The sequence below is a fragment of the Psammomys obesus genome, unplaced genomic scaffold (genome assembly GCF_907164565.1).
Source record: "Psammomys obesus unplaced genomic scaffold, mPsaObe1.curated_primary_1811, whole genome shotgun sequence".
NCBI classification, from domain to species: domain Eukaryota; kingdom Metazoa; phylum Chordata; class Mammalia; order Rodentia; family Muridae; genus Psammomys; species Psammomys obesus.
Window position 1 is genome coordinate 11,284,037 of NW_026585689.1, and position 15,502 is coordinate 11,299,538.

Below are 15,502 nucleotides of genomic sequence, written 5' to 3' on the forward strand. Positions count from 1 at the left end.
ACCTTTCCCTGCTGCAGAATAAAAACTGCACAGTTTATAAAGTCCTTGGGTTTGAGCAAGTTTGATTTTCATCTGAGGAACGGGAGATAGAAACATGCAAGGGAAAGAAAATTAGGCACAAAACAAAACATCCACAAGCAGACTGAGAAAAGGTTAGCTTTACAAGCAGCAGTATGAAACTTTAGTCAAGCTGGCTAAGACCCACAGACAGACAGCACCAGGCTCACAGACAGCACAGGGTCCACAGACAGCACAGGGCCCACAGATAGCACGGGGCTCACAGACAGCACAGGGCCCACAGACAGCATGGGGCCCACAGACAGCACGGGGCCCACAGACAGCACAGGGCCCACAGACAGAGAGCACAGAGCATGCTAGAGAGAATGGGGGTGGTTCAGTTGAGCTGCTCTACTCATTGGCTTACCGCTCTGTACATGATCTGTCTGGCCAAGGAAGATTGAAAGACATTCTATAGCAAATCAAGGCAGAGGACAAAACAAAATGATTATAAAAAAAATGCAGCAGCTTTAGAAAATACATAATAAAATCAGTTTTTCAACCCAGCACATATATTATAAAGAAAATATTTCAATCATCTCAAGCACAAAGGAAAATAATGAAAAGCCAGTTGTATGTTATACTTCACCAGACAAGTCTTTTCATCTTACAGTTATCATTGGTCAATCTTAAAAGTAAACAAGTGTACTTTAAAACAAAAATTTTAATGTTCATACCACAAAATGTAGCAGCAAAAGTTTGGAGATTCAGAATCACTATATGAGAGTTTAGCTTTTGAGAGCAGATATAACTTTACTAAGCAACAAATCTACCTGGCTCCATCAAATGCTTTAATATTTATCTTCAGACTAATGTAGATGAGGTACAATTCTTGGATTAGTGACGCTAACCTATTCATTGTCTTTGTACTTACTAAAGACAATACATTTTTGTATGCATTATACTAGAAAGGGACATTCAGGTCTTAAAATCTAATGTTTCCACTTTCCCTTGATAACTGCAAGGAAGGCAGGAGAGAGCCATCGCACGCAGGAGAGAGCCATCGCACACTAATGTGCTCAGGACAAGGCTTGCACAGAAATTAATTCTGTATCTGCATCAGAAAGAATCTTTCCATTTTTATCATTGTGACATACCATCATCTACAAAGTTCACACTTGAGAACTGTGCAATCAAGTTACAGACATCACAAAGGTATCTCAGGATGTTTTAAGTAAGTTCACAATTTGGGGTTTGGCCACACTCACAGCTATACCAGGCTGGAGAATGTGCGCACCTGAAGTAGACTAACACAAAAAAGTGTACCATATACCCAGAACAAACAGCAAAACAAATATTCTTAAAGTTGCCTGCCAGCTGTTCACCATATCCTTTTTTTAATTCATGGGAAAATGGCATTTGTTTATATGTTTAAACACATTCCTGTAAGACACGAACTTGGTAAAGTGGGATCCTGTTGTACTGAGCATGAGCAAATTAGCTAGGTTTTAAATTCTTGGAGACGTTCCTGCTGTGAAATAACTGTGTTTGGTGGCATTTGGGAAGCAGCTGTTAAATGAACTGTGAACTCCTGACATGGAATTTTTTTAATGAACACACTGAGGGGACAAACAGATGGATCTTCCTCTGGAGACTGGGAGGGGTTTGTAGAACAAACATAAGCGGTAAGCACAGCCTTGTAGCTGTGATGAAATGATCAGATCTGACAATACTCCAACTAAAATTCATTTACTAAACAGATCTTTAGTTTTAATTATTCATCATAAGTTCATACTGTATAAGAAACTCACCGGTCCACAGGAGTTGATGTATTCTCAATAAAGCTGATGACCTTTTCCCTGACATTAACAGATTTTGTCTTTAGAGCCACAGTCATTTTATTTACAAGGGACTTCATCCCTCTATCATTTGAGCCATTACAAGATTCACCCTGAAAAACAATAACATCAATGAACCTCTCTCCAGATAAATAGCGCATACATGACTGCTAAGTTATCTACACTTTAGACAGAACTGCATCCCCACCAAATTCACATTGAAGCACTAAAATCCAGTGTATCTCAGAATGCCATTGTAGTTGATCACAGAGCCTTTTGATCAAAGAAACAATTGCAACTAAATCAGGTCAAGGTAGGTTCAATTTTCTTTATTGGGGGAGAGTGTACATTTTCATATTTTCACCTATGTGCAGGTGTTCACCTTTCCACCTTCTCATATGGCCCTTACTCTATACACACATGCCCATGTCTCTCCTTCCTCTTGAAACAAGTGGGCTAGAGGCTGGGGAGATGGCTCAGTTGGTAAAGTGTTCACCATGCAAGCTGGATAATCTTGAGTTTGGGTCCCCAGGACCCATTTGAAACCAAAGCACAGCAGTATGCATCTATAACCCCAGCATGAGGATAAGGAGGAGCAGGGCCACAGGGGGATGCCACATGAGCATGCACACATGGAACGACGTTTATAACAGAAAAATGTGGAAAGTAATATAAGAATTTAGCAACAGGGTATTAACCAAATAAATTAGAACATACACACTGGAATATTTTTCGGCTCATCTTGTTTACCCAGAGGATCAAGGTAAAAGCAAATTCTCAGAGAAGCTTTCTCTGCAAATAATGTAACAATGATCTGTTTTGATCACAAAGCTGAAGATAAACCTCGACATATCTATACTGTACTACTACATATATTCTTGCTCACCTAGTGGTCAGGCCCTTAGTGGAAATGTTCTGTTATCATTTTATTGCACAGGTGGAGAAACCACAGATGAAAGGTCTTACTAGAAATCATAAAGAGGGGAAATTGTACAGATGAATAGGGGACCCAAGAATGGCAGAGCCCTCCGTTCAAATAAATTAACTATGCTCCTGTATAGCAGTGTTATGTCTCTGTTTTACAGAATAAACATTTGTAAATGACTATTATTTGTTAAGAAACTGATGTAATGACAGCTAATTCAACTGTCAAGACTTTTTTCCTAGATGTACTTACTCCCTATAGCAAAACCTCACAGTAATTCACCTCACAATAACGAATCATCGAATATAATAGCTGGCCAACTTTTTACTTTCTCCACCATCATGCCATTAACTTTGCAATAATTCCTTGAGTACTAAGTATTTCTGACATCTTTTCTGTTATCCTAGAGGTTTGGGAACTAAGCATCTTTTCTGGAAACTGATCTACCATGGTCCATATTTGTACTTACATCGACGGAACTAATACTGCTCCTTGAGCCTGAGGTACTGGCAATCCAATGACCATATCCACTTTCTGGTCCCTCCACGTTTATGTCTGCCAGGTGCTGCTGAAGAGCTTCAAGCAAAAGAGACAAACAAAACAAAAATGGGAGACTCTGGAAATATCAAATACCAGAGAAGTATAACAAACACATCACAGCTAAATGAAAATGGATCAATGACCTACTCAACGAATGTGTTATCCTGCAGTCCCACCAAGGAGAACTCCAGGCCACAGCAAACCTTCTTTTCCATCTCTCTAAAGCCCTCTGCAGAGTTCCCATAGTGATGCTGAGAAAGCAATCTTTCAAGTACTAACAGATAATGTATGCAGAATTTCAAGACATGAAGAAGTCAGAAGAGCTGGGAAACATAATTTTTTCCTATAACAATGTAGGCTGAGGCACTAATGGTCAGAGAAAGAGTAATGGAGGAAAAAAACTTTATACTTTAAAAAGCTGTCTAGAACTCTAGACCGTAGCTGGCCATGGTGTCAAACACCAATAATCTGATTCAGGAATCTCAAGAGGAAGAACATGAGTCTGAGCTACATGGAGTGCCTAGGTCAGGCCAGCTTAGGCTAGAGAGACAGAGCAAGACCTTACTTTATTTTTAATCTAGTAGATAGTACAAAATAATGGTCTTTCTGAACACTCCTGAGAATTATACGACTAGTCACTATCTTTTGTATTGTGTTATTGGGATTTCTAATAACTGTAGGCAAGGAGTCAACACTTGTTTAACAATATCTTTTTTTAGGCAGGATTTCACTATTATAGCCCAGGCTGGCCATCTGCCTCTCTGACTTTGGAATGCTGCACTTAAAGCTGCCCAACCTTGAACGACAACGAAGTAGTTTTAAAAAACTTTTTGAGACAGGGTCTCATTTGTCCCAAGCTGGTCTCAAATTTGCTAGGTAGTGGAGGGTGACCTAGAACTCCTAATCCTCCTGTCTCCACCTCTCCAGAGTGCTGGGATTACAGGTAGGCTGGGGAGGAAATCCAAGGGCCTTATGCATGCTGGGCAAGCAGTCCATGAGTTGAGCTAATAGTCCCTACTTAGACCTAAGACACACATACACATGCACCCCCCCCCACATGCATTCATGCCGAGCCACACCCGCATTTTCTGTTGTGGATAGTGGTTAAGGTTTTTACTTGTTTGGGTCTTTTCTTTTTATGGGGGGGTGCTATTGTTTTTTTGTTTGTTTTTGAGATGAGGTTTTGCTATATAGCTTAGGCTGGCCTGGAGCGTACCATGCAGCACAGTCAACTGGCCTCAAACTCCTGATCCACTTAAAAGGCCGAGACAGGAGGATAAGCTCAGTGATAAAATGCTTGCCTGGCATGCATGAGCCCCCAGGTTCACTCCTAAGTAGCTTGCAAGATAAAAGCAAAAAGGTTTTGAAGTAGAAGCTAAATAAACACATTTATTTATCTAATAGCCTATATTCACTCATCTCAATGTTATTTGTTATCTGTGTGTTCTGAGTGCCTTCTCTTTTCAGAAAATGCTAAATGACTGGAGACAGAACTTACACATTAGCCAGTTCCGTAACTCTCTAAATCAGCTCTACTGAAAAGTAGGAGTAATTAAATTAATTCATTAAAGGCTTACCCATAAATCCTCCACTGGCAATACTAACATATTCTTTGTTTTTCTGTAATAAAAGACAAAATGTAAGTTATCAAAAACTGCAGTTTAGTTAAAGCTCCAGATAGTCCTAAAGCTCTGGCAAACACAACACACAGTTATATATTACACTTCTAGCATACATATCGTATTCCTTGATGGACTGGACTTCGCAGCACAGTTACATGTATGATCTCCCATGTTGTAGGAGCTGGTGCTTGAGCAAAGAAGGGGACAGCTCCAGTGTCCACAGTATGACAGTCAAACCAAACCAAATGAAATGACATTTCAGAATGTAATCAAAGTAGGTTTTTAAAGTTTCAAATATTTTGTGTCCTTTATTAAAAAGAATATAAAAATATCAGAGGTGGTTATAAAAAGGAAAATGACAGAAATACCATTTTGCAAAGTACTAAAAATGTTTTAAAAAGACAGATGTGCTTTCAAGGCTATGTCCTCAGGATCTCACATCTGAGACCAGCCTGGACTACATTAAAAAAAATTAAATAAACACACACACACACACCACACACAAAAAAAAACCCACAACACAAAACAAAACAAAAATCTAGGGCCAGAAAGATGGCTCAGCAAGTAAAAGGCACTTGCCACCAAGCCTGACAACCGAGTTTGATTCCCAGAATCCACATGGTGGAAGGAAAGAACCAACTCTCACAAGTTGTTATATATCATGCATGTATGTGCACACTTGTGCATACATGTAAATAAATTAACTAACATGTCATTTTAATTAAAAACAAAAATACATAATGGATTCAAATTATGGTAAAACAAAGGATGAATGGAGAGAGAAATGACATCAGATGAACAACAGTAGCAAAATACAGACTGTGGGGACCTACACAAACAAACTAATACAGACTGTGGGGACCTACACAGACAGACTAATTGGGTTGTTTCAACAAATAAATGCAGAGATAAAATAAAAAGCTGGGGACCCATAAGTTAAAAACAACAATGACGTGTTTTAGAACCTAGGAAAAGCAAGGAAACTTGAACACTAGTTATATTCTTTTTTATTCTAAAGAATGATGGTATGATCATGCTATAAAGATTTTATAACAGTCTTTCTCCACTTAAAAAAAATTATCTGGGTGTGATAGCACACACCTTTAGTTCCTGCACTTGGGAGACAGAGGCAGGCGGATATCTCACAGTTTGAGGCCAGTCTGGACAACAGAGTTGAGTTCTAAGACAACCAGATCTAAAAAACAAAACAAAACAACAGAAAATCCTAAAAAACAAGAAAAAACTTAAAAAAAAAAAAAAACCCAACCTTACGTATACTTGTATGGGTATGTGCACACGAGTGCAGAGACATCAGATCCCCTGGAACTGGGGAAGAAGATGCAAGCCGTCTGAAAGCAGTGCTGGGAACCAAACTCAGATCCTCTGCTGGAATGACCCTCATCCTTTACCACTGAGCCATTTCTATCTTTATTTTTCTTTATTTACGTGTGTATGTGGGATGTGTGTGTGTATGTTTGAACTTTTGCACATGTGCAGGCAGAAGCTAGAAGTCAATCACTTGCCACCTTTTTTGAGAAAAGGTCTTTTTGTGAGCCTGAATCTAGCTGAGTGCTCCAAAGATCGTCCAGTCTCTGTCTCTACCTCCCACCACTCTAGGATTACAGGCACACACCGTCACTTCCAACCTTTTTATGTGAGTGCTGATCCCAGCACTCAGGAAGCAGAGACAGAAGGATATCTGAGTTCAAGACCAGCCTGGTCTACAAATCGAGCTGCAGGATAGCCAGGGCTGCACAGAGAAGCCTTGTCTCAAAACACAGAAAACAAAACACAAAACAAAATAAAACAATGTTTAAAGGCATTGGCTAAGCCCTCTGCCAAACACCTTTTTCTTCTCTGCCTTTTTCTTTTAAAGACTTCAGTGTTAAAAGAATTTTCTGAAACCAAATTCCTTGGGAAATACAACAGAACTAGAAATGGATCAAGATCAAGTGGCTGTGAAGGATCAAGGCCACTGTCTCCCTGGTTCCACAGTTGTGGATGCAACACAAATGGATCTCAGTGTGGGAACTACCAAAAAAGTAGTAAACAGACAGCTCAAGCCATTGAGGCAGATGCTCAGACAGTGAAGATCACCAACGCACATTAGGTCTGCTAGAGAGACACAGCTCAAGAGGGAAAATGACAAAGTATGTTACGGGTAACGGGTATGTATATGTATATATGTATGTATGTGTATGTGCGTATGTATACATACATGGATACATACAAACAGATATCATATGTGTATATGTCACAGGTAATGGGTGTATATATACATACACTTATGTATAATAAAAACAAAAGAATCAAAATAAATTTTACAGCTACTATTAAAAGTTCTACAGCATGAAGAGAGAAAGATTAAGAAAACAGAGTAATCTAGGACTACATTTTGATCACAGAGAAATCCAGTTTATTAAGGAAACTCATCAACACAGTGATAGATAGCATAGTTGTTTTCCTCCCTGGAAGAAAATAATCACTTCATATACCACATCTTACACAAAACAGATTCTATGTGATTTACAACTTAAAATTTAAAAAATATCATATGAGCATGTAAGAAAAATACTGAGAAAATGATCTTTCCTAATATACAAAATCAAGAAGCTGTTACAAAAAATACAGCTAAATCTGATCGAGTATATAAAAGTAGAAGAACATTAGTTGTGGGTTTCCTCAAGGTGTCAGCAATAACCAAGCAAGCTGCGATGACCTACACAGGCGTACCTGTAAAAAGTGGGCCAGGACCATGTTCATATACATGTCTTCCTCCTCTCTGCCGCTGCCCATAAAACAGAGGTGCTCCCCACCGGCTATGGAGCCGGACTCAATGGACTGCTTCTGTGCTTCCAGCAAGGACTTTACTGACTGTGCAAACTCGGATGGATTCTGGAGCATCTAGATAATTTTTTAAAATTAGAAACTTGGCAAACATATATTTGTAAAACCACAAATACATTTCCAAGCAAACTACTAACATTAAGCCTAAAAGGAATAGAAAATGAAAAGGCTTAAGTAAGTAAAGTTCCAGGGATAAAACTTTATATATATATATATATAAAGGCTGAGAAAAAAATACTGCTCAGTTAGAGGGGAAAATTGTTTCATGTATAAGAATGCCCAGAAACAGTAATTCTTAGGGCTGGAACGCTGGCTCAGAGGTTAAGAGCACTGGCTACTCTTCCAGAGGTCCTGAGTTCAATTCCAAGCAATGACACGGTGGTTTACAACCATCTATAATGAGATCTGGTGGCATGCAGGCTGAACACTGTATATGTAATACGATCATAAACAGACTTTAGCTCTGAACAGAGCAACTACAAACTACAGATCAAAACAGTTGTTTTTCAGTTTCCACTTACAAGGCACTCCATACATTTCTTAGAAGACATGAGAAACACTAGAGACCATTCACTTATCATCTCCTTTAGGTATTGGTAAAACAAAGATCAAAACTCATTCCTTATCCACAATGAACTAAATATGCTGATAGCTACAAAAATTCTCAGCTATTTCTGCTGAGATCGCATACTAAGCACAATGTAAAAAGCCAATGTAAAGTGAAGAGGTCAGCGAGAAGAGCAACTTCTCGTATTAGTCTGAAGACTGTTACATGTGAGCGGCTGCAGCTACATGTGTGCACGACATGTACAGCTGTTCATGGAGGCCTGAAGAGGAGTCAGATTCCCTGGAACTGGAGTTATAGGCAGCTGTGAGCTGTCATGTGGGTGCCGGAAAACAAATCCAGGTCCTCTGCAAGATCAGCACATGCTCTTAACCTCTTAGCCATCTCTCCAGTCCCAAGGGAAAAACAACTTTAAAAAGAGAGGGAAGAGGTGTTTGCACCTTACTTGATTACCTCTATTTTCTGTCATCATTCTAAAAAACAAACAAAAACCCCATGACTAGTAACGCTCAAGAATGCTGATGATACAATGCATGAGGATACATGCAGTCTTGAGGTATAAAGTACTTCAGGTTTTAAAAGGGCAATAAAATCTCTATGTCCATATCCCTCAACCCAAGAATTCTACTTTGAAGAATCTACTTTACAGCACTATTTGCAAACTATACAAAATATTGTAAAGTTTTCAACAGCAGCTTTGTAACACAAAAACTGAAAGTAATTTAAATATAAATTAGTTGAGCAACAAACTGTGGAAATATCTATACCACAGACGTCTAAGAAACACTAAAGGAAATGTGTTTAAATGGAAAGGTCTCCAAGAAAAAAGTAAAAGTAGCAAAACAAGAAATATGTACATATGTATTATAGGCGAGCACTGGGCAAGCCGGTAACAGTGCTGATTCGGAATATTCTCTGAAGTAAATGTTAATTCATGAAAATGAAGGTATCCATGAATTATGAGTAAGTTTTAAAGAACAAGCATGACCCTAGCTTATCAGGTCTCATCAGGATTGGCTGCAAAGTCCTCCTCTGTGGCCTAGAAAGGCTGCTCCTCCCTCGGGGGGAGGGGGAGGTCAAAGAGCCAGCCACTGAGTTCATGTCAGAGACAGTCCCTGTACCCCTTACCAGGGAACCCACTTGGATACTGAGCTGCCATGGGCTACATCAGAGCAGAGGTTCGAGGTTATAGCCATACATGGTCCTTGGTTGGAGAAACAGTCTCAGAAAAGACCCCTGTGCCCACATATTTTTGGTCCTTGTGGAGCTCCTGTCCTCTCCAGGTCTTACTAACTCCCCCTTCTTTCATATGGACTTAGAGAGGGGCAGGGAGGAGATGAGGGAGGGAGGGCGGGATTGGGAGGGAGTGAGGGAGGGGGGATAAAGTAAAATATAAAAAAATAAAAATTTAATAAAAAAAAGAACAAGTATGAAAGGAATCAAGGAGGAAGAGGCATGGCATTCATGCAGAGGACACAAACAGGCTAGCATGTCCTTTCTCAGTCATTCTGAGACCTACCTTCATTTTCTGTTAGTTTCCTCTTAAAACCACCTAGCTCTTAGACACATCCTTCTGGCCCCTACCAACATTTCCAGACAAGATGAGGAGAATGGAAGGCTGCATATTCAGCTGGAGGGGGCAGTGAGTGGGGGTGGAGGATACCTCCCTATTCCCCTCTGCTCCTACCTCTGAGGCTCTAACAACCTCTGGCTTACATGGTGCCAGTCTCAGTGCTACCAACAGCTCTAAGCATCTCTTATGACCATATTTATTTTACCCACTTCTCCAACAGAAGTGACTTTAACAACTGAGCCCTTATATGTCAGACACAACTTTGCCTGTATATTAGTTTGTTATATATATATTCATAAACTTTAAAGATGGTTTACAGCAAAAACTTCTACCATTGTTATCCAATTATGCTAAGAGCTCATACTTTCACAGTACTTACTAGATGCAAGGCACAATGCTAAGTGATCTGCCTTGGAGAAAACTCCCAGTGAGTGGAGAATTCACTGACATAACAATAGAAGAACAGTGAGCCACAGTTAACAGATGTCACTGACTTTATGATGACAGCTGACTCTAGGAGAAAAGGAAACTCAAGCCCTTCCTTCCCCCAGGGCAGAGACTGTGCCAGAAGCAAAACAAAAGCTCCTGTAAATTGGGTCATGTAAATCTAGTTATGAGCCAAAGGGAAAAACCACTCTGTCTCTTAGAAAACATTTGATGTGCCCTTATACTCACCAGGTCTGAGTCTAAGTGGAATGCAGTTGATAAATGCCCAGCATTATACTGTTCTGCAGGACGGCAGTCCACCACAAAGAACCGGACTCCTTCCTAAAGAGGAAACAATATTTGATGTTCTGGAATTGGACATGCAGCTCACATCACATGACAGAATAGTAAAATGAAACCAGAAGAGGGGGAACAAGTTGTTTTTAAATGGACCTCAGAAGGAATTAGGAGGCCCTAATTTGTACAAACAAAAAAGTAACCTTTAGGATCTAGATATATTTTTAATGCACTGAGCTTGAAAGTCTCAATATGTAGCAAGAGTCTGGCAATTTGAGCTAAAATACTAAATATATTGGAAACCAACACTTTATTAAACAGTGCTAGATAAACTGTTATTTTCAGGTCTACAAACTTACCGTCAATTTAAAGAACTAAATGTTTTTCTTGTATATGGAGGAGCCAGGTTCATATGTGTCTGTTTTGTTTTTGTTTTTGTTTTTGTTTTTGTTTTTTTTCAGACACAAGGTTTCCCTGTGTAGCTTTGCTATCCTGGAACTCCCTCTGTGGACCAGGCTGGCCTTGAACTCACAGAGATCCATGTGCCTCTCTGCCTAATGAGAGCTGGGATTAAAGGCATGCACCACCATGCCCAGCTTCATGCGTCTTTTTAACTTGTACTTTATTTTCTTTTTAATGTCACTTAAAACAAGGAAATATGAGTGATTGTTTAAACACCCAGATACAAGATAAAGATACAGTAAGAAGTTCAACCAAAAGGCAGTCTTCTCATATCTAAGCCTCATATCCAGGCACAATCTTGGAAACACAGCACATACTCCAAAGCTTAGCTATGGCACTGTATTTCAGCACATACTGAGAAAGCTCACTGATTATACCCACTCATATTTTGATGAAGACTATAATAGAAAATCATGACTTTTGGCTTTTGGGGTTTTTTGCTTGTTTGTTTTCAAGACAGGGTTTCTCTGTAGAGCCCTGGCTCTCCTGAAATTTGCTCTATAGACCAGGCTGGCAATGAACTCAGACATCCACTTGCATCTGCCTCCTGAGTGCTGGAATCAAAGGCATGTGCCAGCTATGACATATTTTCGTAAGTCTTTTTTGCTTGCTTTATGGCATTAAATCATATAATTCAGGAGGCTGTGTAATGGCCCAGAATTTAACTGTCAGAAGCTAAGTCATTCATACAGTGCCATGGTCAGTCGCTTTAATGGCCTGTGAAAAGAAGTCAATATATAAAATTGGTGGCAGGAGAGACAAAAATAATTGTTAGCAATCAAAATAACACTCAAGCTGGATGTTAAAAATGGCCATATAGACAGGAGATGTGATATACTTATCCTTAGAGGCAATGTAAGGACAAGTTAATTTTATGGGACCAGATGACGGTAAGAGAATGTTATTTATTATTGATGGCAGGTACTAACCCAGGGCCTCAAGCACACAGAGTGTACCCTCTAACACTGAGCTGTAACTCCTGCCCCAGCTCCCTGCATTTAAAGGCACAGCTCCCCGACAGATGGGCTGTCTTGCTTACCCCTTGCAGCTGATTTGCTTGAAGTATCTCTGACACTGAAACAGCCAGACACAGAGCCTGGCTCAAATCTGCCTCATCATCCTTGATTCCCAGCAGAGTACTACCAAAGAGATGATGGTTATCCTACATAAGGAGAAAACTGTAAACATTACAAAGAAAAATCAAAATGCTCTACCTAAAAATATTTTATTAAACTATAATAAAATGTTAAATAATTGTTACCACCTGTGTCTAATTGATTTTTTAAAACTTAATATATATAATCTCAAAGTTTGTAGGATATGTGTGTCACAGTCAAAGTCTGTCAGAATTTACAAAGTTCTTTTTACACAAAATAATTCTACACAGTTATGTATCGATGACCACATTAAATATTAACTGTTGAGGATGAAGACATCAGTGGTAGAATAAGCTTACCCAGTATGCTCAAGACACTGATTTTGCCTAGTATGCTGGGGCACACTGTTAATTAGGAAGGTGAGACGGGAGCCTTGCATGAGTTACAGACCAGCCTGGGCCACATAGCAAGTGCCAGGCCAGCCAGGGTATAGAGCAAGACCTGTCCCAAAAGAAGATTAAAAAAAAAAAAAAATGGTTGTGGGTTTAAACTGTGGCACTGGGGGAAGAACGCAAAGAAGAAATCAAAAAAGAAATAAAATATTTCCTGGAACTAAATGAAAACAAAACCTCTGGGACATAGTGAAAGCAGTCCTATGAGGAAAATTTAGAGTTCTAACTGCCTATATTAAAAAAAAATCAAAAGAGCACATATAAACAACTTAATGATGCTATTTTAAAAAATGGAGCTGGGCAGTGGTGGTGCACACCTTTAATCCCAGCAATTGGGAGGTGGAAGCAGATGGATCTCTGAATTAAAGGCCAGCCTGATTTACAAAGTGAATTCTTGACTCCCGCAGATCACTACTCTGCTGGGAGTGGTAAGACCCCTGTGAACAAACATACAGAGAAGGAGATTATGGACACACTCCTACTGACAACAGCACCAAGAAAATAAAATATCTAGGAATAAACTTAACCAAGGAAATGAAAAACCTCCACACTGAAAACTTTAAACCTCTAAAGAAAAAGATAAAGACACTAGAAAATTGAAAGACATCCCATGCTCATGCATTGGTAGAATATTATGAAACTGACCATTCTACCAAAAGTCATTTACAGATTTAACACAATCCCAATCAAAATCCCCATTTCATTCTTCACAGAATAGAAAAACCTATTCTAAAATTCATAAGGAACCACAAAAGACCCTACAGAGCAAAAATACTCTGAGCAAAAAAGAACAATGCTGGAGGGATTACCATCCTCGATCTCAAAATATATTAAAGAGCCATAATAATAAAAACAATACGGCACTGGCACTAACAGACATATAGGCCAACAGAACAAACACAAACATGAGAGCACGTAGCTTTAGCCATTTGGCACTGACAAAGATGCTAAAATATATATGCTGAAGAAAAGAAAGTATTTTTAACAAATGATACTGAGAAAAATGAATGTCCACATGCAGAAAAATTTAATTATACCCACATCTATTACCTTGCACAAAAACTAACTTCAAATATATCAAATACCTCAGTGTGAAACTTAAAACACCAAAACTGCTAGAAAAAAACATAGGCAGTTTTGTACATGATATAGGTGTAGGAAAGGGCTTTCTGAATAGGACTCCATTTGCCCAAGAACTGAAGCCAAAAATTGACAAGTGGGATTTCATAAACTAAAAGCTCTGCATAGCTAAAGAAACACCAGGTTAAAAAGGGGACCTTGCCAGCTATACATCTGACAGAGGATTAACAACAAGAATATAAAAAGAACTCAAAAACAAAGGTTCAAGAAAAAAATAACCCACTCAAAAATAAGCTTGGAATATAAACAGAGTTTTTAAAAGGTTACATAAAAATACCTAAGAAATAGCACAAAAATTTTAATCATTCCTAGCAATTAGGGAAATGCAAATCATAATAGCTTGGAGAGTTCATTTGTCATAATGGCAAAGATCAAAACTGACAATAAATGCTAGCGAGGATGAAAGAAAAAGGGAACTCATTCACTGTTGGTAGAATTTCAAACTGTTCAGCCACTCTGGAACACAGTGTGGAAAAGTCTCAAAAAGCTAAAAATAAACATCATGACTCAGCTATACAATTCCTTGGTGTATACCCAAAGAACTTAACATTCTACTCTACATGTACTTGCTCAGCCATGTCATTACTGCTTCATTCACAATAGCTTAAAAACGGAAACAGCGTAAATGTCCTTCAACTGACAAGCAGATAATGGAAATGTGGTGCATATACACTGTAGAATACTATTCACTGTAGAATACTAAATCATAAAATCTGAAGGTATGTGTAGTGTTGTGCCCGATTTACAAGACCCCAAAAGACCGCCAGAAGTTAAGTCCCTTGCAAAACACGAGGATCTTTTATTAGAAGCTCGAGCTTGTGCTCACACTCTTACCAATGCAGTGGTTGAGATAAGAGCCCTGAGCTCCAAGTAGGAGGGTGATTTAAAGGTGCCTGTTCCTCCCAGCATGCCCAAAGCAGGGTAATTCCAGCCTGGCAAGTGTCTATTGGTTGATACTCAAAAGGGGATGCTGCATTTTGAACTGATTGAAGGTGCCAAAACCATTAATGGTCTGGCTTCCTTTGTTTGGCCGTCCTAGGGGAGAGCAGTGATCTGGGCCAGTTTCCTAGCAACTGTATCTTTAGTGGGCAGTAAGAATGTAATAAGCCCACCTGTCTGGGCTTTGTTCAGGCTTGTGCTTTAAACTTTAATCCAATAACCCAAAAAACTAATTTTTAATTCTTTGGTCTCTCAGTAGCTCTCACTCCTCATTGAAGAATTCATTACAGAAAACCACAACTGAGCAAAACAAAGTTGTAGAGCCCAGTCCCAACTGATGCATGCATAATACAACTCCTGAACTTGAGGCTCAAAGATAATTGAAGAGGGGGTGGAAAGACTGTAAGAGCCAGAGGAACAGAAAGTGTACTGTGAGAGTGTGTTTCCTAGAAATGTCAGCAGTTACACCCATGAAGTCTCACCAAAATGACTACCTAAAGATGAACAATGACACAAATAGACACGCTAATGTGGAACAAGGAGAATGCTCATTAAGTCACAACTCTTAAAAAAATAAAAAAACTACATGGAACTAAGGAATGCTGAATGTGGGAAAAATAAACTTCCCCAGGGAGGGGACACCTATCAGTTATCTAATACCAAGTAGTCAGCCCTGAAAATATATACACTAGTAACACTGCATGGACTGACCAGGTTGTGTTTACATATTTAGTTATATACATATATATGCCTCTAAGAGGTAAAGTGACCCTGTCATGACA

General features: G+C 39.2%; 1 protein-coding gene across 3 annotated transcripts in view; it reads right to left on the bottom strand.

The window, feature by feature from the left end:
- Tbc1d23 (TBC1 domain family member 23) overlaps window positions 1–15,502 on the bottom strand; it is a 54,371-nt gene that overhangs the window by 10,426 nt on the left and 28,443 nt on the right. For 2 of the 3 annotated variants that reach the window (XM_055594183.1, XM_055594200.1), the window contains 7 exons: window positions 12,132–12,254; window positions 10,583–10,675; window positions 7,656–7,826; window positions 4,878–4,920; window positions 3,230–3,336; window positions 1,809–1,948; window positions 425–469 (listed from right to left, as the gene is read on the bottom strand). In XM_055594183.1, coding sequence (XP_055450158.1) covers window positions 425–469; window positions 1,809–1,948; window positions 3,230–3,336; window positions 4,878–4,920; window positions 7,656–7,826; window positions 10,583–10,675; window positions 12,132–12,254 — 722 coding nt within the window. The remainder of the gene's footprint in view (window positions 1–424; window positions 470–1,808; window positions 1,949–3,229; window positions 3,337–4,877; window positions 4,921–7,655; window positions 7,827–10,582; window positions 10,676–12,131; window positions 12,255–15,502) is intronic. The other variant, XM_055594191.1, reaches the window with a different exon arrangement.